This window comes from Mizuhopecten yessoensis, unplaced genomic scaffold (genome assembly GCF_002113885.1).
Source record: "Mizuhopecten yessoensis strain PY_sf001 unplaced genomic scaffold, ASM211388v2 scaffold4001, whole genome shotgun sequence".
Lineage (NCBI taxonomy): Eukaryota > Metazoa > Mollusca > Bivalvia > Pectinida > Pectinidae > Mizuhopecten > Mizuhopecten yessoensis.
In genome coordinates, this window is record NW_018405326.1 from 740,090 (window position 1) to 763,883 (window position 23,794).

The 23,794-nt window shown below is 36.2% G+C and overlaps 2 protein-coding genes across 2 annotated transcripts in view; one reads left to right on the forward strand and one right to left on the reverse strand.

The window, feature by feature from the left end:
- Positions 1-23,794, reverse strand: part of LOC110448317 — a 64,253-nt gene that overhangs the window by 8,871 nt on the left and 31,588 nt on the right. The window contains exons 27-41 of the mRNA XM_021494491.1: positions 21,091-21,219; positions 20,162-20,350; positions 18,973-19,134; positions 15,274-15,957; positions 13,343-13,374; positions 8,931-9,062; positions 6,662-6,703; positions 6,290-6,360; positions 5,805-5,938; positions 5,386-5,524; positions 4,860-4,979; positions 3,539-3,641; positions 3,024-3,146; positions 738-844; positions 346-402 (exon numbers count right to left, since the gene is read on the reverse strand). Of these exons, the coding sequence (XP_021350166.1) occupies positions 346-402; positions 738-844; positions 3,024-3,146; positions 3,539-3,641; positions 4,860-4,979; positions 5,386-5,524; positions 5,805-5,938; positions 6,290-6,360; positions 6,662-6,703; positions 8,931-9,062; positions 13,343-13,374; positions 15,274-15,957; positions 18,973-19,134; positions 20,162-20,350; positions 21,091-21,219 (2,224 nt within the window). The remainder of the gene's footprint in view (positions 1-345; positions 403-737; positions 845-3,023; positions 3,147-3,538; positions 3,642-4,859; positions 4,980-5,385; positions 5,525-5,804; positions 5,939-6,289; positions 6,361-6,661; positions 6,704-8,930; positions 9,063-13,342; positions 13,375-15,273; positions 15,958-18,972; positions 19,135-20,161; positions 20,351-21,090; positions 21,220-23,794) is intronic.
- LOC110448332 (trifunctional enzyme subunit beta, mitochondrial-like) lies at positions 9,199-22,108 on the forward strand. Its single transcript, XM_021494509.1, has 14 exons — positions 9,199-9,297; positions 13,583-13,636; positions 14,415-14,544; positions 16,278-16,309; positions 16,727-16,794; positions 17,232-17,319; positions 18,055-18,236; positions 18,558-18,650; positions 18,945-19,157; positions 19,673-19,800; positions 20,415-20,502; positions 20,738-20,812; positions 21,039-21,203; positions 21,651-22,108. Exons 1-14 carry the CDS (start codon positions 9,243-9,245, stop codon positions 21,687-21,689), a joined length of 1,410 nt encoding a protein of 469 aa, XP_021350184.1. The 5' UTR covers positions 9,199-9,242; the 3' UTR covers positions 21,690-22,108.

Below are 23,794 nucleotides of genomic sequence, written 5' to 3' on the forward strand. Positions count from 1 at the left end.
TTACCTCAGACTCGGGAAGTTCTGTCTGACATGTGGTACTTACCTCAGACTCGGGAAGTTCTGTCTGACATGTGGTACTTACCTCAGACTCGGGAAGTTCTGTCTGACATGTGGTACTTACCTCAGACTCGGGAAGTTCTGTCTGACATGTGGTACTTACCTCAGACTCGGGAAGTTCTGTCTGACATGTGGTACTTACCTCAGACTCGGGAAGTTCTGTCTGACATGCGGTACTTACCTCAGACTCGGGAAGTTCTGTCTGACATACTTACCTCAGACTCGGGAAGTTCTGTCTGACATGTGTTACTTACCTCAGACTCGGGAAGTTCTGTCTGACATACTTACCTCAGACTCGGCAGCGTCTCCCTTTTCTTTCCCTTCTGTCACTTGTTTGGTCACCACCTGTTAACACATGTACAAGAAATGTAATTATACCTTTCAAACTCATACCAAACTTTCAAAGAAATTTCAAATTTAAACAATTAAGCAGCTTTTCAAAAAGTGCTCTTGTTCCACAGAAGTAAATTATTGAAAGTTTCACAGAACTAGCTTGCCCTAAGTATTAAAATTATTCAAAGGGCTGTCAAGTTTTTTAGACAAATACTAAATATTATCTTATTTATGGCCTGTTCCATTCCACAACTAAGCTTGGCCTTGAGAATTTTTTATTACAAAGGTATTTTTATGGGCCAGATCTAAACTGAGGCTCCACTTAGCCCTATCCCAGTCAGACTTACATCTAATATTTCCAATGGTGCCGGATAGTTTCCAGCTGTCATTTTCATTACTGCTTTTGTGGCCTGCGACTTTACAAATGACATTCCCCAGGATGTAGACAAGAGACCTGAAGAAAAAAGAAATATTTAAAATGTAGTCTTAATTAGCAATAATGTTTGTGGTTCCTTTTTCTGCAAAACTCATTGGGCATGTGTCAATACTTTAGGTTTGTATGATGTACACACATAAATGCACATACAAAACAGAAATATGTCTGGAAGACATCATCATGCTCACAACCTTGTCCTTGTGTTGGTTACAGTACCCGGTAAGTAATAGCGTGAATGGGTAACAGCTATGTACAGACCAGTGATGTGTTGGTTACAGTACCCGGTATGTAATAGCGTGAATGGGTAACAGCTATGGACCGACCAGTGATAACAGCTATGGACAGACCAGTGATGTTTTGGTTACAGTACCCGGTAAGTAATAGCGTGAATGCGTAACAGCTATGGACAGACCAGTGATAACAGCTTTGGACAGACCAGTGATGTGTTGGTTACAGTACCCTGTATGTAATAGCGTGAATGGGTAACAGCTATCGACAGACCATTGATAACAGATATGGACAGACCAGTGATGTGTTGGTTACAGAACCCGGTAAGTAATAGCGTGAATGGGTAACAGCTATGGACAGGCCAGTGATGTGTTGGTTACAGTACCCGGTATGTATTAGCGTGAATGGGTAACAGCTATGGACAGACCAGTGATAACAGCTATGTACAGACCAGTGATGTGTTGGTTACAGTACCCGGTAAGTAATAGTGTGAATGGGTAACAGCTATGGACAGACCAGTGATAACAGCTTTGGACAGACCAGTGATGTGTTGGTTACAGTAACCGGTATGTAATAGCGTGAATGGGTAACAGCTATGGACAGCCCAGTGATAACAGCTATGGACAGACCAGTGATGGGTTGGTTACAGTACCCGGTATGTAATAGCGTGAATGGGTAACAGCTATGGACAGGCCAGTGATGTGTTGGTTACAGTACCCGGTATGTATTAGCGTGAATGGGTAACAGCTATGGACAGACCAGTGATGTGTTGCTTACAGTACCCGGTAAGTAATAGCGTGAATGGGTAACAGCTATGTACAGACCAGTGATGTGTTGGTTACAGTACCCGGTATGTCATAGCGTGCATGGGTAACAGCTATGGACAGACCAGTGATGTGTTGTGTACAGTACCCGGTATGTAATAGCGTGAATGGGTAACAGCTATCGACAGACCATTGATAACAGATATGGACAGACCAGTGATGTGTTGGTTACAGTCCCCGGTATGTAATAGCGTGAATGGGTAACAGCTATGGACCGACCAGTGATAACAGCTATGGACAGACCAGTGATTTGTTGGTTACAGTACCCGGTATGTAATAGCGTGAATGGGTAACAGCTATCGACAGACCATTGATAACAGATATGGACAGACCAGTGATGTGTTGGTTACAGCACCCGGTAAGTAATAGCGTGAATGGGTAACAGCTATGGACAGACCAGTGATTAAAACATGGCACAGGCATCAGCCATCTCAAGGACTCGATGATCTACTAGGAAATAGGGAGAAATTAAACTTTATACAGATTATTTTTTTGTAGAAAATATTTGAATTTGCAAAACCCTCTACAAAAAGTACAAAACAGTTTCCCTTAACATGAAAACAAATGTCTCACAAACCAATATGTGAATTATATTGAAAATAATACATATGTATATGGCATATCTGTGGCTTGTACAATGTATAGTATTACATAGGTGTCGAAAGTTACTATTTACAAGGTTTTTCTGAGCATAAGCTCTTCTAGGTAAAATGAATGAAAGACATGTTCGATTTATGTTGTAATACATGTAAACCATAAAGAGAATCCATTGTTCATATCTACCCCATGACGACGAAAAAAGTTAAATCATGTGATTATCTATCTAATGGTCATATCTACCCCATGACGAAGAAAGTGAAATCATGTGATTATCTATCTAAAAGTGTACATTGTCAAATCCTCAAAATTTGGACCAGTCATGATCAGTTTGGACCAGTCATGATCAGTTTGCAAATGATCGAATTTTCACTTGCCCACATACTTAATCCACTATCCCCATGCCATTAGACCTAGGGGTTTTCTTGCCTTAGAAGATAATCTCCATATCAGGTGTTCATAGCAGGCAGTAATAAATTGAATTTTATTACATGCAAGTTTTACTGACAGTGATTGTGGTTCAGTGTAAAATGTCAAGCTATACTCACTGTTCATGCGTGAAGAATAAGGCTTCTTCTGCAATGTTTTGTTTGCCAAACCTCGGGCTGCCTGTATAGCTACTTCCTCTAAGTAATTCAGTGTTGCTGTTTCTGGGTCCATCAGTCCAGGGCCTGACACATACAAAGGTATACACATATAATTGAATGTACTATCAGTCTTTTGATTAACAAATGATTTGTGGATGTGTACCTATATTTTGACATCCTACAACACTTTCTCTGGTGAAAATTTCATACTCTGCTTCAAGAGTTGAAAGATTACATTTTGGTGTTTCATCTATCAGGTTTTCCCCCTGAGTATTAAATATGTTAAGATTTATTATTCAAGATTTTTCATCACTGTATCAAATAAGTGAACAAATAGATACGCTACACCAAAATATGTGAACAGAAAATCATATTTTATAGAATGAACAAAATGCAGGTAGCCTCACCCGGACATGATATTAATTGACTTTCCTAAAGAGACCATTCTCAGACAGAGAAACTTATATTGGACTTACCCAGAGAAACAACAACTTGATCCACCAGTCCCATCTTCTTGCCTTTATCTGCCTTAATGTTTTTACCAGTTAACATCATATCTAATGCTGCTTGGACACCAACCTTAACAAAGACAACATTAAGCTGTATTTTAATTCTGATGCATTTAAAATCTTATGCATTTCAATTTACAATATTACACAATGACATTATGAAAATTCTGTTTCAGAAGATTTTCTGTAATCAAATCTCATATATATTGGTACAGTAAAACCTTTTATCCAGCAAAATTTTGCTCATCAGAAGGTTAGTGATTTTACAAGGTAAATGTACAAAGCCAGTTAAATAAGAAGGATTGAAAATGGAATTTTGAAAATTGAATAGCAGTAAGTTGTAGATTTTGTTGGGGTAGCACTCAAGTTTGTAAAAGGTTCTGGCTTCAGGGTTGATTCTCCATTTTCTTTAACACAGGTTTAGATAACAGCAGCCCATTTACATCTGAGTAGCTCTATCTGAAGCACAGGAAATTGTCCTCTCCCCATATTTTCAACGTTAAAATGCTGCTGCACTAAAGTGTCTTACCCAAGATTGTGATTAATGCTTTTGCCAGTTAACACTGCTGGTTGATGGATTCAGAACTTATGAACTTAATACAATGATTTATATGGAAACTGAAAATCGCTTGGAATAGACATAGCTCCAGTTGACCCTTGACATGTTGAGATTCTTGTGAATTTATAACACTTGTACCCAAAGCAGATGTTATTATCAAGGTAAAAAAAACCTTGTTAAAGAGACTTTCTCCGCAATGAAATTTTTGCAAAATTTTGTATTTTTTTCAGCAACACTGTTATTTTTTAACTTCCATGACCACTTCACATCAATAAGTACTCACTGGGGTATCTCCAAAGATTGCAGGTTGCCATGTTTTCATAGCATGGACATTACAAATCTGATTTGTGAACTGTTGTGATGGATTGTATTTATTCTAACCAGGGCATTTTGTTTGAAGGATTGGAAATGAAACAACCTAATGTATTTCATTCACTTTAATGCAACATGATGATTAGTTTAAACAGTGACAGATAAGTACTTTGTGATCCTAGTGCAAATTCATGGACTAATTTCAACAGTGTAAGCATGATACAAAATAAGCTGTTTGGTTTATGAAAATTCAGGCCTAAAGTTGACAAAAACATAACAACTACGTATGGTCAAAACCAAGAGTAGACTCCTTTGAAAATTCTCAAAAACCTTGCTGAGGGTCCCTATATTAAAACTGACAGAATCATCTACAGTAAATGTAAGCAGTGTGATATTTCAAAGTACACGGGTACATACTGTTTTTGGTAGTCTCTCAGTACCGCCAGCACCTGGAAGGAGACCAAGTTTAACCTCGGGTACACCTAGGTTGGTCTTGTTGTCCTTCACAGCAATTCGATAATGACAGGCAAGGGCAACCTGTTATCACAAACAAACACATTCATCATACAGTCTCACTGAGTGACAGACAATACAACACTTCTCCTATAAGGACACTGTAGTAACTTCATACTAAATTTCATTAATATCATCTGAACTAATATTAATAATTATAAGGTAAAGATAAAGAAAATATTTACTTATTATTTACTATCAACTAACACAATGGACAGAAAAATAATTTTCTCTTAAAATATACAACTAAGTAGTAAGTAGGCTAGTAATATGAAAGATGATCATTTTGTGACTGGTAGATTTAAACATTAGGCAAGTACATTTTCTAAAGCACTTGCCTGGAGTTACTAGGAATAACCTGATTTTTACCTCACATTTACAACACTGAACAACATCCACTCACTATCACAGGACAATATAAACCATTTACCTCAAGTCCGCCTCCAAGGCAAGAGCCTTTGATGGCAGCTACAACTGGCTTAGGACTCTGCTCCACCTCATTAAATAAAGCCTTCCCTCTCTCGGACAACTCTACAATCTCCTCTTTTGTCTTGCATGCTTCTATCATCCTTTGGTTAAAAAATATTATCACTTTAGTCATACATGGTGTGAAGGAAATCCAGTAACAAATATATATACAAAAGGTGATGTCAATCCAGAGCAAAATTGAAAATGGGATTGCTTTTGATGGTAAGAATGTTTTGGCATTATCTTTGGAAATCATTGAACTGCATTAGTTATAGCAATACCAAATGTGAGGTCCCTTTCTCCATTTAAAAGTTATAATGTCATGAAAGACCAAGAAACAAAGTTAAATAAAAAATAAGTCACCAAACAAAAGATATCTACCCTATGTCAGCTCCAGCAATAAAGCAGCCTGGCTTTCCCGACATGACAACAATGCTTTTGACATCTGGGTTCTCACTGACCTCCTTAAATACTTGTGTAAACTCTGTCTGTACATCCCTGGACAGCGTGTTTACCTAAACAAAGTCACCTCCATTCATTCTCTCTACACTGTAAGCAACTAATAAGGTTTTAGAGGAACGTTAACCAGTTATTTGGGTGTTTAAATCATAGGAGAATTTTCCTTTAGATTTGTTTAATTTACAAGGCAACAATGATGATAATATTTTTAATATCATTTAATTATAATTATGATTTTTTAGATATGATTTTAACTTTCAACTATAAGCTTATAAAGGATAACCTAAAAAGTCATTAAGACATGCCAAATTTTGACACATTAACTTACTCTCTTTATTTATGTATTAGACATAATACATACCTTGACACATTAACTTACTCTCTCTATATATATATTATATACATACCTTGGAATTTGGAGAGTCAAATTTAACTACAGCTACATCTTGTTTAACTTCATATTTCAGGTGAGTTCTCGCTGAAAGTGAAAATCATAATAAATCAGTAAATGTTTACAACATCAAATATTTGATACATTTTTGTAACAGTAGTCTGTAGAAAATCGCTTAACATTTTATGTGGTAAATGTATATCTTTACATTTTGTATTATCTTATGTGTCATTATGACCTTAAATGACCTCAGCTGTTGATAGGACAACATAAAATCAATCTTTGAATGCTCCAACGATTCTGTTTTACAAGGATGTAGATACATTTTGTGTATGTCAATCAATCTTCAAATTACTGCCAGTTTTCTCATCTCACCAAACCAACTTACCACCCATTACACCTGTGGTTGATAGCCAGCGGCTTTGGTCACCTGTAATAATAAAGGAAATCATTTGCACAACCCAACACAATTAGTGAAATGATACAGGCAAAGATTAAATTCAGTTATTTTAGCTCACTAGCCCAAAAGTAGCTCAGCCTACTTTTGTTTATCAAATTTAAATGGTTAAGGTGGCAGTTGGGTCTGCCCATAGAATAGAACATAATTAAACAAAATACATGGAAATCAGGTGTATGAATCTTACAAAAAAAACACCATATTAACTCAGACTTCGAATGGTAGCCTCATTCACAAGTTTTCATTTACAGGTACTGCTGTATTTTTTATATAAACTGTAGTTTATATTTCACATGCAATAAATGATGGTTTAAATATTGGTTCAAAACCCTTTCTCTGAATTCAGATCACATTTAAAGCATATCCATCCGACTCATAATTGAATTCAGAAGTTGTTGATTTCCCTTTATGGAATGATGTTATGAAACCTTCAAAAGTGTTCCAACTTTGTATTTTTATTAAACAAGATATCCAGGGGCTCCGATAGCTTGCCTGAGATTTTCAATTTTGATTTAAAACCTGTTGACTTCTGTACACTTTAATCAAATAAAATAGTGCAAAAATATAAGCCATAGCAAGGACTTAACCTCTAGGGGCATTAATGACACTAAGGACATAAACATAGTTGTTTCTCTATGCCAACCAATTGAATATAAAGGGTAGGGATCTTAACACCTTCCAATACCAAAGGGTAATTTCATGGCCATTAATTTTACATTAATGATTTGGTTATATAGTGGTGATCTTAACTGGCTCCATGTTATGACCCAAAATGTAAGCTCCAAGGGGTGGAGCTGCATCCCTGACCAAATCCTGGGGGCATGAATGAATTTGTCTCTTCAAGCCTCGCAATTGTAAAATAGTTATAGGAAGGGGATATAAAATATTTCCATGTTATGACCTAAGGAGTAGGTCAAGGTCATTTTATTTTGCAAACTTTTTTCAGGGTCAATCCAAGGAATATTTCAGCAAATGTTGGGTTAAGGTCTTTCAGTTCTTCATAAGTTTTTGACCTTTTTGATCTTGAAAGTAGGCCAAGGTCATTTTTACCTGCAAACTTTGCTGAGCTCCATCAAAGGAAGGTACCAGCAAAATATCATAATTACAGTCCATTTTGATGTTTAGGAGAAGTCATTTGAAGTTTTTGACGTTTTGACCTGGTGACCTCAAAAAGTAGGTCAAGATAATTTTGTTCCCAAACTATCTTGGGCTCCCTCAAAGGAAGCTTCTAGTCAAATATCATGATTCTATGACTTCTAGTTCTTCAGAGGAAGTTGTTTAAAGGAAAACTCAAACCTATAACAGCAACAAAAGACCTATACAAGTTTTCCTTCTTTCACCGCTGCGCACCACAAGAGACTGGAAACTCTCTTCCAGCCTCTTTGGCTATACTGCCGAGACACTTGACTACTTCAAGTGTGCTCTTTACCTCTCTGATAGTTCTTTCCAAGTACACACAGATTACAGCGTTTGACCACTTGCTAAATGTAAACAAATCTCTGCACAACCCGTCTTCTCTGTACGTCTGAACAGGTACCTTTGAGTCGCCCAAGGGACGAAGCCTAACCTGTCCACTCAACACCTGGTTGTTAACGTCTGCACTAGCTGTCCCCAATATGCACACCCATACTTCACGGTCAATGCAGTAATACTGTTCCCCGTTTATATTGTATATTACTTCTTATTTTTCGTTCCAACTTTCGAGCCTTCGTCAGTTTACGGAAGAAGAAAAGGTGATGAAGGACGGACAATGGATGCTGCGCACAAGAGCCAGGTGAGCTAAAATATATTTCATGCCGTAGCTCGGCTCTTCATTCCGTTACCGTCTCCTTAAGTTTGAAGCTGATGTGGCTCGCTAAATGGAACAGGTGAGTGTCCAAATGAGCCCAGAACAACAAGTTCCTTTCACATGAAATAACTTTAACCTTACTGTGTTAAGTTATAATGTGAATGAAAGAACGCGACATGTAAAAGGACTGTTATAGCTTTTGCCTTCATTATGTTGTAACGCAGGACTTGACCTTGCATTGCTACCAGTCTTCTGTAGGCATAAGCAACAGCAAGTATGGAAATTGGAATATTAGCCCTGAACTGATCTTATGCAATGGACAGAGTTGACTAACTGCGTTTCATTAAAATATCACCGCATAAGCAGTAAAATGATAATACAGAGCTGGTAATTTAAAAGAAGAAAACAAACCAATGAAATTACGTGAGCCATGATTTGCAATATTCCTGAACGCTCCAAGGATTCGCATGGCAGACATTTCGCCGGTGCCGGTTGCACTTTGTACTCTCGTGAAACTCTCGCGGAACTTCGATAAATAGCAAACTCGCGTTGGATATTTTTACCGAATTTTGGATCAAATATTGACAGACATATAAAATGTATTAAGTGTTTGTTATGTTTCTATCTTGCATTACAGCCATATATCGGTAAATATGAACATTCTCGCTTTGAAAATACTTTTAGCGTTTGATCACGTGGTGTCCAAAGGTTACAGAATCCATCATGGCGGCCATGTGGAAGATTGGAGCCGGTGTCTGGAACTCGCAAGCTAATTTAAGTGTGTAATACGGCTTGTGAAATAGTATACATATCTGTCTTACGTCTATCAAGATTCTTTATACAAATAGGTGTCAAAATACGGTGTTCGCAACTGAATTATTTTTATAATGTCATGTTTTCAATTCCCCCCCCTCAACAAACGTCATGCACTCTTCTTCCATGAACGGACGAAGGCTCCAAGGTTGGAGCGATAACTGTCCTTGTGCGCACTCGATTAAGTCATTGTCATTACAGTACAGTAGGTTTCTCGTAAGTCAAAGAGTAAAGAAAATTTGCTTCTGTATCCACCAAACTTATTTTTTATCCACTCTTACTCTTAGTACAAAATTTTGATTTTTTATATAGGATAGTGAAAGGAGATTCGAAGTGCATTCAACCATAACATACAAAGATGTTACCCAAATGCAGGATTATTACCCATATGCGCCATTGTGCCCAACCTGATTAATGCTTTTGTCTAAGTTGTAAAGTCAATTATCAAGCTTCAGATATGGCAAAAGGTGTTACAATTCTTGTACAATAATGGACAGTGGGGTCAAGTTAATTGGATGACCCATTGACGTTGAGAAAACAGTCTGATAAGCGAGTCACACATAGGTGGTCTCGCACACGTACATTTGACGGTGCCGTAAGCCAATCTGATAAACTCGTTCAAACACTGCATCCAACACATTTATGGGTTCAGTATATTTAAATTAGTGTACATGGTATTCATTTACCTTTTCCAGTACCGTAGTAACCAAATTGGTTTCAAAGCTGGTTTTGGTTTTACTCCTGTTCAAACAAATATCTGGGAGCCTGTTCGTCTATACAGAACAACCAGTTTGTCTGTTTTGAAATGTAACATTTTCTGGCGTAAATCCTTGCAGACCTGCAAATGTTTATGCAGGCCTTGCGAGGCTTTGTCGAGGCTCGCCTGAAAGCACCAGAGTACTAGGTCAGACCTTATTTCATAAACAAAGAACTCTGGTCCAACTGTTTGGATGCCAATAAACGAAAGCGGCTTCAAAGCAGCCGCCATTATGTACTCATATCAGTAGAAAAGTGTTGAAATGACTGTCATAGACATGTGTACATTTTACTAATGCAAGCAAAAACTAGCAAGACATTTTTGTTTTTAAACAGGAGCAAACAATTTTTAATAAATTTAACCTGCCGTAAGTAGCCGTCATATGTTTCCGTGCATCTATTTTGATTCAGTGTTCGAGGAAAGACTACTCTAATTCACTTTGCTGGGTTTTTCAAATATGGTCTTTGATTGTCAAATTAATTATCGAAACAAATATTTCAAAATTGCACTTTTTTTATTGATTTTTCAATATGTCAACTTAAACAAATTCTTATAATTTCACAATTTTTTTCATTTAGTAATTAGCTCACCAGGTCCGAAGGCTAATGTGATACCGTGAAGTCTGTACATCAACAATTTCTTCAAACGACTTCTTCTACTTGACCACTGATTGGAATTTAACTTAATTTCACTGGAAGCTTCCCTAGGTGGTGGGGATTCAAAATTGTACAAGTGGTGAACTCTGTAGAAATACGCAATGGATATCAATCATATTTGGTTGGAAGCATTCATGGGAGGTGGGGATTCAAAATTGTACAAATGGTGGGGCTGACCCCCCTCCCCAGGGGGCTGAGGGGCGGGGCCAAAAAGGGTTATTTGGCTTTTTTGCTATAAGCGACCTTTTCTGGAACTTAGCAATGTATTTTGTTGGAAACTTCCCTTCATGGTGGGGATTAACAATTGTACAAATGGTGGGGCTGACCCCCCGGGCAAAGGATTAGGGCCAAAAATAGTTTATTACTTGGAAATGGTTAAGATGTGGTTTGATGACTTTCCTGAATCGGTTTAGGTTTGCTTATAACAAATGAAAAACCAGTTTCAGTTTAGAACTAGTTTTAACTGGTTTTCATTATAAAAAAAAGAAAATTTACAAAACCACTCTGAAACTAAAACTAGTTTTGTGATAACAAGTTCGCCTAAATTTGCCTCAAGTTTAATCTATAAAAGGACTTACATTTAATGTAGATTAGCCTTGTAATCTGGTCTAAAAGTTGGTTTTTGGAGCCAAATTTTGTTGTAATGGATTAAAACTTGTCCAAAACAGTAAAAACACAGTGATGTGCCGCAAGACTTACATTTTGCACCATTTTCCCATTGGAATCTATGTTGATGTACTTTTTTTTTCAAAACATTTTCGTTACTTCCAATTTTGATAAAACAGAATTATCCAGTATTTCCTCTGGTACAGTAATATATCATCATCCGTGATAAGAATAGAACTCTAGATGTTTCGGTTAACTTTGTTTCACACTTCACTTGATATTATCTTGTATATCACAGCACATTATCATATCTACATAAACTGATGAATTTATGTTTATATCTAAATGTCATCCAAAAACTATTTCAAAACTTTACTGCAGAACAAGCAGAAGCAAGTGTAGACCGTTGGTTATTTAGGACTTACTAAAAGCATAAGTTATAATGATAAATTTATTACACTGCTTGCTAGTAATGGACTAAACATATTAGAGCGAGTAATGGACTAAACATATTAGAGCGAGTTAATAAGCATTAATTGAGTTTACCATTGTTTACCATCAATACTTAGTCTTTACCTTTACCTGGACAGTCAATTTGCAATCAATTCATTTACTTCACAATTTTAACCAACTTAACAATCCTGCTGTCGTCATTAACTACACCATTTTGTGTCCATTTTGTGTCCCCATCTATTTATAGCTCATAATGTAAATTCTGTGGTACTGCTACAATCCAAAAATGAAGGAGAAAACTTTGTGGGGGGGGGGGGGGGGGTGCTGTTAAATTATTTTGATTTTTGTATCTGCGTCATAAAATCAATTTATTTTAAAGTTTTGAAATGACAACAAACTGATTTGCATAGGATATAATTTACAGTTTTATGAAAAAAAAGTTTGCTGTTAAAACTATACTATTAATGTTTTATTTTTCCCAGTATTGAATTTGGCAAACATGGATACATTTCTGTAGGAGCCAAGCTATATGAGTATCTGTTTAGACTATATTTTAAGGATGAGTATCTGTTTAGACTATATTTTAAGGATGAGTATCTATTTAGACTGTATTTTAAGGATGAGTATCTGTTTAGACTGTATTTTAAGGATGAGTATCTGTTTAGACTGTATTTTAAGGATGAGTATCTGTTTAGACTGTATTTTAAGGATGAGTATCTGTTTAGACTGTATTTTAAGGATGAGTATCTGTTTAGACTGTATTTTAAGGATGAGTATCTGTTTAGACTGTATTTTAAGGATGAGTATCTGTTTAGACTGTATTTTAAGGATGAGTATCTGTTTAGACTGTATTTTAAGGATGAGTATCTGTTTAGACTGTATTTTAAGGATGAGTATCTGTTTAGACTGTATTTTAAGGATGAGTATCTGTTTAGACTGTATTTTAAGGATGAGTATCTGTTTAGACTGTATTTTAAGGATGAGTATCTGTTTAGACTGTATTTTAAGGATGAGTATCTGTTTAGACTGTATTTTAAGGATGAGTATCTGTTTAGACTGTATTTTAAGGATGAGTATCTGTTTAGACTGTATTTTAAGGATGAGTATCTGTTTAGACTGTATTTTAAGGATGAGTATCTGTTTAGACTGTATTTTAAGGATGAGTATCTGTTTAGACTGTATTTTAAGGAGTGTTTTGGAGTTACAAATGTGTCTTATAAGGTGTCCTCTAGATCTGTATGTACCAGTGATGGGAATATTGAAGGGACTTGAGATTATATATACTCACTACTGTGGTTGTCATCAGAGCAGTGGGTCATCATTTCTTTATACCTGTACTGGTATAAAACCAGTGTGTTTAAATATAGGTGTACACAATCTTAGTTTGAAACTCAGTTTGTATGTGCTGATACAAGGTGTATCTCAACTAGATGATAGGTACTGATAATGTATCACAAGTTATCAGCCTGATGTCACAACTGTTAGACTAGTACTGCTGTTGAAGATAAAATAGAGAATTGCTGTCAAAAAGTACCTACCACCATCATTATTATGTAAAAGATGGTGCTCTCTAAAAACAAAAAACATCTTCGTTGTGAATTGGTTAGCAAACACTTTTTTGGGGAGGGGGCATCACTTAAGTGATCAGCAAAGGGACCATAATTGACACATGCTCCATTTCTAGAATCTTTATCACCCATGATCTGATGTTCGAAGTGGGTTTTTTATGTAATATTAGATCATGTAATAAAATGGTATGTAATGTTTTTCTTCTACAGATGGTCTGCGATGTATCAGCACATCAGTTGCTCAATATGCCCCAGGCAAATCAAGTAAGTCAATAAAACATTTAAAATAATTTTATTTTACTATTACTACTTTTGTTGCAAGAATATTTTCGTGTCTGTCATTAGGCCATTTTGAGATGAGATTTTCAATATTTGGCACCTGTAGTGCTAATTACACAAGGTAATGATACCAATGTACCAGGATTTGTTTTATTGTTTACATACTAAATGAAACCTCTCAATGGATTTTTCCAGATGTTAAATGTATTTACTGAGTTAATGCATTAGTTGGTGTGGATTTTAGCCAATTATCTGTACAAAATGAAAATACAATTACTTCTGTCTATATTGAACATGATCCTAACAAAAGAAAAACTGTTTCTCTTTAATATGGACATATTTCGGATTAAACAGAGTAAATATATATATGGAATTGTACATATGATTATTGTGACCTAGGTGAAGCTCTAGTTTCAGAGATTTTGGGATTATACAGGGTTCAGTTTAGACAGGTTACAATATAGTTGAAAAGGGGCTATTTGTGGATCCCTGAAAATCAACTCTTACAAAACATGACTCTTTATGGACATTTGCAAATTAAAAAAAGTTGGTGAATACATGTCCATAATCAGGGACCCCCCCCCCCCCCCCCCCCCCCATCATACTTAGAGCTTTACAACAGTGTACAGTATGAAGAATATATAGTTTTCAAAGTTCATTTCATAAATGGCATTAAATGCATATATTAAAAAACCTATAGGCTATATACAATTTGTATGTCAATGCTATATCATCCAATTCTGACTTTGGTTTTCTTCTTCAGACAAAAAGACCTTGGGTGGAAAGCAGGGCCGAAACATTGTCCTGGTGGAAGGGGTGAGGACTCCATTTCTCATGTCGATGACGTCCTATCAGAACCTGATGCCTCATGATCTGGCCAGAGCTGCTCTGTCGTAGGTCCTATTAATATTGCTAACAACAGTTTATAAACATTGGAAGAATAATTAATTTCCTGCCAAACAAGTTGAAAAATAAATGAATAGTTTTGTAAGAATAGGTCCTAAATTTCATATTGATATTATTTAGTAAACCAGTATAACACATGTATTCTAAAGCAAGGAAGCTTTGAATTTAGATGACATGGCCTAATCAGTTAAAGGCTTTTCATGACAACTCCAAACAAATTGAAAAACAGTTGAATAGAATTGTAAGAAAAGCTAGGTCCTATATTTGATAATAGTATTGTAAGAAAAGGTCCACCAACCTATATTTTATAATATTACATCTATTCCTGTGAAACTGAATTTTGATGACATGACTGAGCCAGTTAAAGAATTTCCTGACAACTAACATGTTCCATAGTTGTGGAAACCGTTGTATCCATTCAGGATTCCTTGTACACATTTTAGTAATCACTTGCTCACTGCTACACATGTAGTCGAATCTGAAATTTAAACTTTTATTATGCCCAAAAACGTGAAAGGTAGGAGTGGAGGCCATATAGCATTTCCCATGTCTATGTCTATCCATCTCTCCCACTTGGCCTCATAGCTCTATCACCATAACCTCTGACAAAACTTTTACATAAATACCTTAAACAAATTTGAGGGTCATTATTCTTATGTTAAGGTCACCCAATATTGTATTTAAGATAGAACAAAGTTTGTCAGCACTATGCTGACTTTGTTTGGTGATACTCCACAGACTTTGTTTGGTGATACTCCACAGACTTTGTTTGGTGATACTCCACAGACTTTGTTTGGTGATACTCCACAGACTTTGTTTGGTGATACTCCACAGACTTTGTTTGGTGATACTCCACAGACTTTGTTTGGTGATACTCCACAGACTTTGTTTGGTGATACTCCACAGACTTTGTTTGGTGATACTCCACAGACTTTGTTTGGTGATACTCCACAGACTTTGTTTGGTGATACTCCACAGACTTTGTTTGGTGATACTCCACAGACTTTGTTTGGTGATACTCCACAGACTTTGTTTGGTGATACTCCACAGACTTTGTTTGGTGATACTCCACAGACTTTGTTTGGTGATACTCCACAGACTTTGTTTGGTGATACTCCACAGACTTTGTTTGGTGATACTCCACAGACTTTGTTTGGTGATACTCCACAGACTTTGTTTGGTGATACTCCACAGACTTTGTTTGGTGATACTCCACAGACTTTGTTTGGTGATACTCCACAGACTTTGTTTGGTGATACTCCACAGACTTTGTTTGGTGATACTCCACAGACTTTGTTTGGTGATACTCCGCAGACTTTGTTTGGTGATACTCCGCAGACTTTGTTTGGTGATACTCCACAGACTTTGTTTTCTTTTGATTTGGATGAAACTTCGGGCAACTTATGATTCAGTACACAAAGACCTCAAATTTACAATGAACCTAAACTTGATGGATGGAAGGCATGTGGACAACAGGAGCCTTCCCGTCTCAGTCATTGTCTAATTTAATGAAGCAAATGGCAAATTCTTCTCAACCATTATGTAGTCAATTACATCTTATCTTATTTATTACATACAAATGAATTTCAAAATCATATTAATTTTCTAGAAGACGCATGAAAACTAATAACTCAGCTACCATTCAATTTTTGACTGACTTGGACGAGTCAGGTTATTTAAGTTGTTTTCGAATATTGATTGCATTGTGATATTATTTCAGGGGACTCATAAGGAAGACAAACATGGACACAAGTAAGTTGAAACACAATATCTGCTGTTACTATAACAATAGAATTGTTCATTTGAAAGCTTCAGCATTCACTTCCTGTCCTGATATTGGAGGACACAGGTTTTATGTGATTAATCAGCAAAATACCTTTTTGCCTTTTACCAGTGTAATTCCTTTTTGCTCAGTGTTAATTTCACCATGCACTATTACTATTTGTACAAAGCTGTGTGGTAATATTTGCTGTCATAATTAGTTAAAACTGCCATTGTGGAGTGTGAAAGATAAAAAATTGTGACAAACATGACCTAAATCTGCTAAATATAGAATATAAACAACACTAAGAGTTGTTATTAATATGGTTATATGCCTAAAACTCAACTGTTGACATCATAAGTAATGTAAACATTTGTTGAATGTCTGTTTATAATTTTCTGCCGTAGGTATTGTTGACTACATTTTGTATGGAACTGTCATTCAGGAGGTGAAGACAAGCAATGTAGCAAGAGAGGTAAGTTCTAGAAACTACGACACAATAACATTATGAAATTCAGTTGGTGAAAATTGATCAAAATTTTACACCCTGTTGACCTGAAATTAATTTATCAGTATCTTTCACACAGGATTAATAATTCCCACAATTTTGACAAGAACGATTTAGAGTTTTATTACTAGTGTAAAATCTGTTTTAAATTGTTAAAATCCTGAATTACATAGGGTTTTTTGGACATAATTTTAACCCAGTGACCTGGTAGATGCTAGTTTGACTCCGAATGTCAGAGGGATCCTGTATCATTGTATAGATGTAGTTTATTCTTGCACTATCCACAGTAAAATATTTATTGTCCATCTAATCAGTTTTAAGTAGAACAGATTCAGAAATGACTGATGATTAAAAAGTGGTAACAATCATTGTGACAGTAGCTTGATGAGGAGATATTTTTGTAGGCGGCCCTTGGAGCTGGATTCCCTGATACCATCCCCGCCCACACAGTCACACAGGCCTGTATCTCATCTAATCAAGCCATCACCACAGGTAAGACAGTCACCAAACCTCGTATATGTTCAACTTATCAAGATTTCCTTAGTAGGTTATACTAGATTTATTTGACTGTATAGAGTGCATGAGATTGACATTTCTAATCTATTTTATCATCTGTCCCTTTTATCCCTTTTTACCGACGTGTCTGTGGCAAAAAACAACAACATTTAGGTCTTGAAACAATCTGCTTGCTTTACTGAAGGGTTCCTGATAAGGATTCACAGACAGGATATTAAGCAAATTTGTTTCGGTTTGACGAATCTGACAAGGCATGCTACCTCTAAACCAAATTAGTATGTGTGTCCTTTCACAGATTAATTGTTGAAATGATGTACATTTTCATGGATGACAGGAATTTTTCTTTTGTGGATATGAAGGTGTAATTTTCATTTCCTAGATATATTCCTTATCCTTTCACAGATATAGGAATGGTGTGTCTTTTCTTGTTTCACAGTTTCAGGGATGACATTTAGTTTCATACATATATAGCATCCCTTCTACAGACAGGGATGTTGTTTGTCGTTTTACAGTTACAGGGATGACATTATCCTTCTACAGACAGGGATGTTGTTTGTCGTTTTACAGTTACAGGGATGACATTATCCTTCTACTTACAGGGATGCTGTTTGTCGTTTTACAGTTACAGGGATGACATTATCCTTCTACAGACAGAGTTGTTGTTTGTCGTTTTACAAGTATTGGGATGATGTGTTGTTTGTCGTTTTACAGGTATTGGGATGATTGCGTCAGGATCTTGTGATGCTATAGTAGCGGGAGGAGTAGAGTTTATGTCTGATGTTCCAATCAGACACAGTCGTAAAATGAGGAAGTTGATGTTACAGCTTAACAAGTCCAAGAACAAGGCTGGCATCATTATGAAGATGCTGTCACCATCTGCTCTCACACCTGAGGTTGGTCTGTCAATAAACTTGTACTCAGCTTTTAGTATACCTGGTACATGTTTTTGAGAAAACATGAAATTCTGGTAGAATAATATGTGTGTTAAAACTAGCCCTAAAATTATTCTGTATATACTGCAGTCTAATTCTCTTATTAAAGGCCAAGAAGTGAAATAATCCTGTCAATACTGTGTAGAAAATAATTAAGATGATGGCAAATATCATTTAAGAGCTGAAGTTTTGCTACCATCTGTTTTATATTATAAATTAGTGATGAAGTATTAGCCACTTGTAACAACATTAGCTCCATTAAATTTCCCTATTTTTTTTCAGCTACCTGCTGTTGCTGAATTTTCTACCAATGAGACAATGGGACACTCTGCAGACAGATTATGTGCAGCTTTCAAAGTCAGCAGACAAGAGCAGGTATTAAAGTCATGACACTTTACTTTAATTGGATTTATTGTTTTAGCTCTCTTGGATGAAATGGCTTGGCATGTGTAATAAAATTATGTAATTTGGGTAGTTGTGAACATATTTCATCATAACTTTACAAATAGAGAAACCACATTGAATAACTTAACATTTTTACATGTACACATATAACTTTTCTCCTTCATAACAAGCTATACTATCTCCAGACTCTTCATGGAGAAAAAGGAATCTCTATTTTGAAAAAACCCGCTATTTTCCTGCTACATTAAAAGTCTTCCGTTTAAGGATGAGTTTGCTCTGAGATCCCACACACTTGCACATGAAGCAACTGAGAAGGGACTCCTCTCCGATGTCCTCAGCTACAAAGTTCCAGGCGTAGCAGAGCCAATCACCAAAGACAATGGAATAAGACCCTCCTCTATGGAGAAGTTGTCCAGTCTGAAGCCAGCCTTCATCAAACCACACGGCACCATCACTGCAGCAAACGCATCATTTTTGGTAAGACTGTGCACTGAAAGCGTTGTTTACCGATGATAATAGCATTCTTATAAACATAGCATGGCTTAATGTACAATGAAAGCCTACTTATTCATATACTAAAAGCATGCTTTATCATAACGATGATGCATACAATATTTTACAGAAAATAATACCTGTCAGAAGTAATCTACTCGCCCAATGAAGATTTTCCATGAATTTGTCATTTTGGAGGACTATTGCAAAAAACTTGGTACTAATTTTAAAGGATGTCAAAATCCAACACATCTAATTTAAAGGGCAAGTGCAAATATTCTTAACACATGAGCCTAGGGGAAGTACGTTATATAGCTCATTTACATGTAGTAGTGCAGTGAATGAAATAGGGTAAGTAGAATTACAGTTTTGGAAAGTGCTCGCAAACACTTTTTCATGCCCCTGATTTTGAGAGAAACAGAATAGGTGTTGATATATTTACCTTGATCTAAGGAACCTGAAGTTTGACGGTATTTAAGTTTATTTTTATGTCCTTTCAGACTGATGGAGCATCAGCATGTCTAATCATGGAAGAAGAGAAAGCCTTGGCCATGGGATTTAAACCCAAAGCCTACCTGAGGGACTTCCTTTATGTGTCTCAGGATCCTAAGGACCAATTACTGCTGGGGTGAGTGTAGTATCGCACTGCATGATTGTACTAGAGTGGGGGGGGGGGGGGGGGGGGGGGGGGGCTTGCTGAATCCTGGGCTTTTCTTCCTTCTTTGTCTTTTTATAGGGGACAAAGGGGTAGTAAAAGAGAGGTTTTGTCCTCATATGACTTTAGCTGTTGTAAAAACTCCAAATAAACAGGTAAACCGTCCTAGTTTTATGATTGTATGTTTTTACTTTTAAGTCCATCCTGTAAGCTTCAGACATTGTTTATCAGTCCCCACTGGTACTACCTGGTAGCTGAGAGAACTATAAATTTGTCAATCAGTCTGTCTATACATCACTGTATTCAGGGCATTTCTTGTATATTGTATAAGTACCTTGGGATGGTTGAGTGTGGGACACTAATCAGGTCTCTTGTCCCTCTTTGTTCTTTGTTGATACCATAATTTGTCAAGTGGTCGAGGGGAGTATGGATTGCTTGCAATACTTCCCCTTGTAACTTGTCAAGAGGTCGGGGGAGTATTGATCGCTTGTAATACTTCGCCTTGTTGTATGGAATACTTAATCTACAGGAACAATGTATAAAAAAATATTTTTAAAATCTTTATACTATTTACTTACTTTTCACAGACCAGCATATGCTACACCCAAAATCCTGAAGAAAGCTGGACTCTCCATGTCTGATATCAGCGTGTTCGAATACCATGAAGCTTTTGCAGTAAGTGTCCTGTTTTTCAACAGGTATTTAAACGAATAGAAGACAAATATATGATGAATTTCTAAAGAAAGTTTGTATGGAAGGCACTTTTGCATATAGTTTGTAAACACTATCTCCCAAAGACATGTAATTTGTGTAATTGTAGCTAAATCAATAATTACAGTGCTTCAGGATCAGCATAGAATATCTATCATGTATTATATAGTACTCATAAACTTTTTTTCTGTTTTCCCAGGGCCAGATTTTGGCAAACTTGAAAGCTTTGGACTCGGATTGGTTTGCTAAGAACCACATGGGAATGAGTGAAAAGGTATGCTTATATAAATGTGTGTCTGTCCCACATTCTTAAAACATATACATTGCATCAAATAACACTACAGACTAAAGAAAAAAATTCAACACAGAAATAACTGCACACGCAAACTTGATGGCTGACGATAATTTTACCAGTTTTAAGCAATTTTTTTTCTTCTGACAGGAAAGGCCATGGTTTAAGAATAAACAAACATTACCTATTGACCTTTCATTGTTGCCAGTTTGGTGCCATTCCCATGGACAAGTTTAACCTGTGGGGAGGATCTTTGTCACTTGGACACCCATTTGGCGCCACAGGAGTCCGACTGGTAACAACAGCAGCTCACCGCCTTGCCAAGGAAGATGGTCAGTTTGGACTGGTGGCAGCCTGTGCAGCCGGAGGCATCGTAAGTGAAACAGTATCTGTCAATGTGTTGATCTTAAGAGCTAAAGAAACAGCTTCAGTTCTGACATTAAATTCCATGTCCCTAATGCCTTTATATAATAGCATCTGTTAATATTTATTATTATATTTAATATTTATTCTGTTTAAATCTTGTTTTCCTGGGTGTGCTTTGAAAAAAGACAAAGGGGAGGAAGGATGCATTCATTTTGTTTTCTATTAAAGATTTCTATAGAAGTTTTATTCCATGAAAGCAAATACCCCAGTACATTTATTAGCCACAGAATGAAGTCGGTTTAAACAGTATCTTTGTTCTGTAGAATTTGACAAGAGCACACCTTGACATTTTGCTTTTCATTAGTGTTTTGCTTGCTTAATTTGTATGTATTAACCAAGATTTTATGTACATCAAAAATATTTGTTAAAATGTCTTATATCTTATGTTTTCAAGGGCCACGCAATGCTTGTTGAGCGATACCCATCGACGTGAGGACCCAAGCAGATCTGTCCAATCAGCAAAATAGTCTGATCATCTGGAGTGATTTTCCTTTGACATCATTTAAGACACAGATGGAGTGTCACAATGGACCGATGAAGCCCTGTTTGAAGTGAACTTTACTGGATTGCAGAAGTAAAAATGCTGTGGGGCATTGGACAAGTAAATGAAAGCAAGTTGTTGTGATTGTGTAGAGGATTACTCAATGAGATGAAATGGTGATATAGAGGCTGCGAACAACACATTGATGGATGTGGACAATTTAATTGCTACGCTGGGTTTCACTCGTAATATAATTACGCAAGTGGAACTCGTGTTTAAATCTCATTTTTCATTTGAACTGTGATACATCACATTTGTAAATTATTATTTATATTAAAATTGTGAGAATATGAACAAATTCTTTTTTGGTTTCTATTTATAAAGAAAGAGTAACACACAATTATCAATGTTTATCTTCAGTTTCAGGGACCACTTAAGGTATATGAATGGAAGTGACCATATATAGATAGATCGATCTAGTACTGCATTAATGAAACCAATCGGAGCAAGTCTCGGTTATGGTCAGAATAATTGTGATTACATTCACACCACTGATTCAGGGAGCATAACTCCATAAATTACAGGGCTATGATTGTTTAATGGTTTCAGCACAATTAGTTAATAAAATATGACAAGCTAGGTCAGTAGTTGTGTTATACAAAGGTTAAGTTTGAGGGAAAATTAAGCAAAATAAAAGAATCGCACAGGAAATTCTTTGATTTAAATCGCAGGTACGGGCCACATTACTGCAGGCCTTTTGGTTCTTCAGAAGCTGTCGAGTGTTTAACAATTTGACTTTTGCAACCTTAAATATACATAATGATGACTTTTTTCCTGAAATATTGCAATTATCATGACTCAACTTGATGTTTCAGAAAAAGTAGTTAGAAAGTTTTTACAAATTTGAACCCTGTGAATTCGGGGAAAAAATCCATGTCATCTATTTGCCCACTTTGCAGCATCCCATGTTAGGAAAGTACTGGCTACGCATGACTCCAGGCCCGTTGGTTATTCAGAAAAGATGTTTGGAGATGAACGATGTATTGCAAAGTGCCCCCTAATGGTCATATTTATAAAAAGATTTTGGTTTCCTTTCCAAACTCTGTATCCCCTTTGGACCCTCAAAGGGGCCAGACTCTTCTCTTTTACAACCTAAATCACTTGGGATACTGCCTACCAAATTTGGTTGTGATTAGCCTTATGGTTTTTGAGAAGAGGTTCAAAGAAAAGTGTACAGATGAATGACAAACGGTGATGCCGGGACAGACAGAAATGGAGTCCAATAGTTCACATGGCCCAAAATGGAGACAACATTCACAATGTTTTTACATGTTAGCACCAAGACCATATACCCAGGTAGATGTTTTCTTTCATTTTATTTCCTTGCATTAAAAGAAAAAATACAAACAAGAAAGATAAATCTACATACAAATATTTTATAATTATATACAGTCAAGCTTATTCACTTCACACCGCTGTAAAACCTTAATATACACAGAACTTGTTCACAATTTGAGTAGTGTGAATATGACATAAATGTTGATTTTATTCTGGGATTGAGGGAATGATGGTTAATATTTCTTATAATTATGCACGGTATCAGCAAAACATACATTAATACAATAAGTACTCTTGCATGCTTTAAATGAATTATTGATAGATTGTGTGAACTTCTGCATGCTCAAGATTTTTGTACTAATGAAAAAAAACAACAATTTTTTGATATTCAGAAGAGACAGACAAATTTGTAAACATATAAAATATTGAAACAATTCAATTCTGAAATGGTGTTGCAAAGAGAAATATTTATTGTGGAATTAATGAGTTAACTCCATCAGTTTTAAATTTACCCAATTTTTACTTTCAAAATTTCAAACTATATAAGATCATATACTGATATAAATGTTTACAAACCCCATTGTGTCATAACACCTTACTATAGCATGGTAGACAAATTGTGATGGCATTCATATCCACTATGCATGCCATAGCCCAAATGTTTGTCAGTGTTATTATGAAATCATTGGACACCAACCACACCCTTCTGAAGATGACAT

What these genes read in the sequence shown, in the direction of transcription:
- LOC110448332 (XM_021494509.1), top strand. Translation starts at nt 9,243, where the DNA reads ATGGCGGCCATGTGGAAGATTGGAGCCGGTGTCTGGAACTCGCAAGCT. An exon ending in ATATGCCCCAGGCAAATCAA is followed by an intron (nt 13,637 to 14,414) that starts GTAAGTCAATAA and finishes TTTCTTCTTCAG; the next exon opens with ACAAAAAGACCTTGGGTGGA. An exon ending in CCTGTGCAGCCGGAGGCATC is followed by an intron (nt 21,204 to 21,650) that starts GTAAGTGAAACA and finishes TATGTTTTCAAG; the next exon opens with GGCCACGCAATGCTTGTTGA.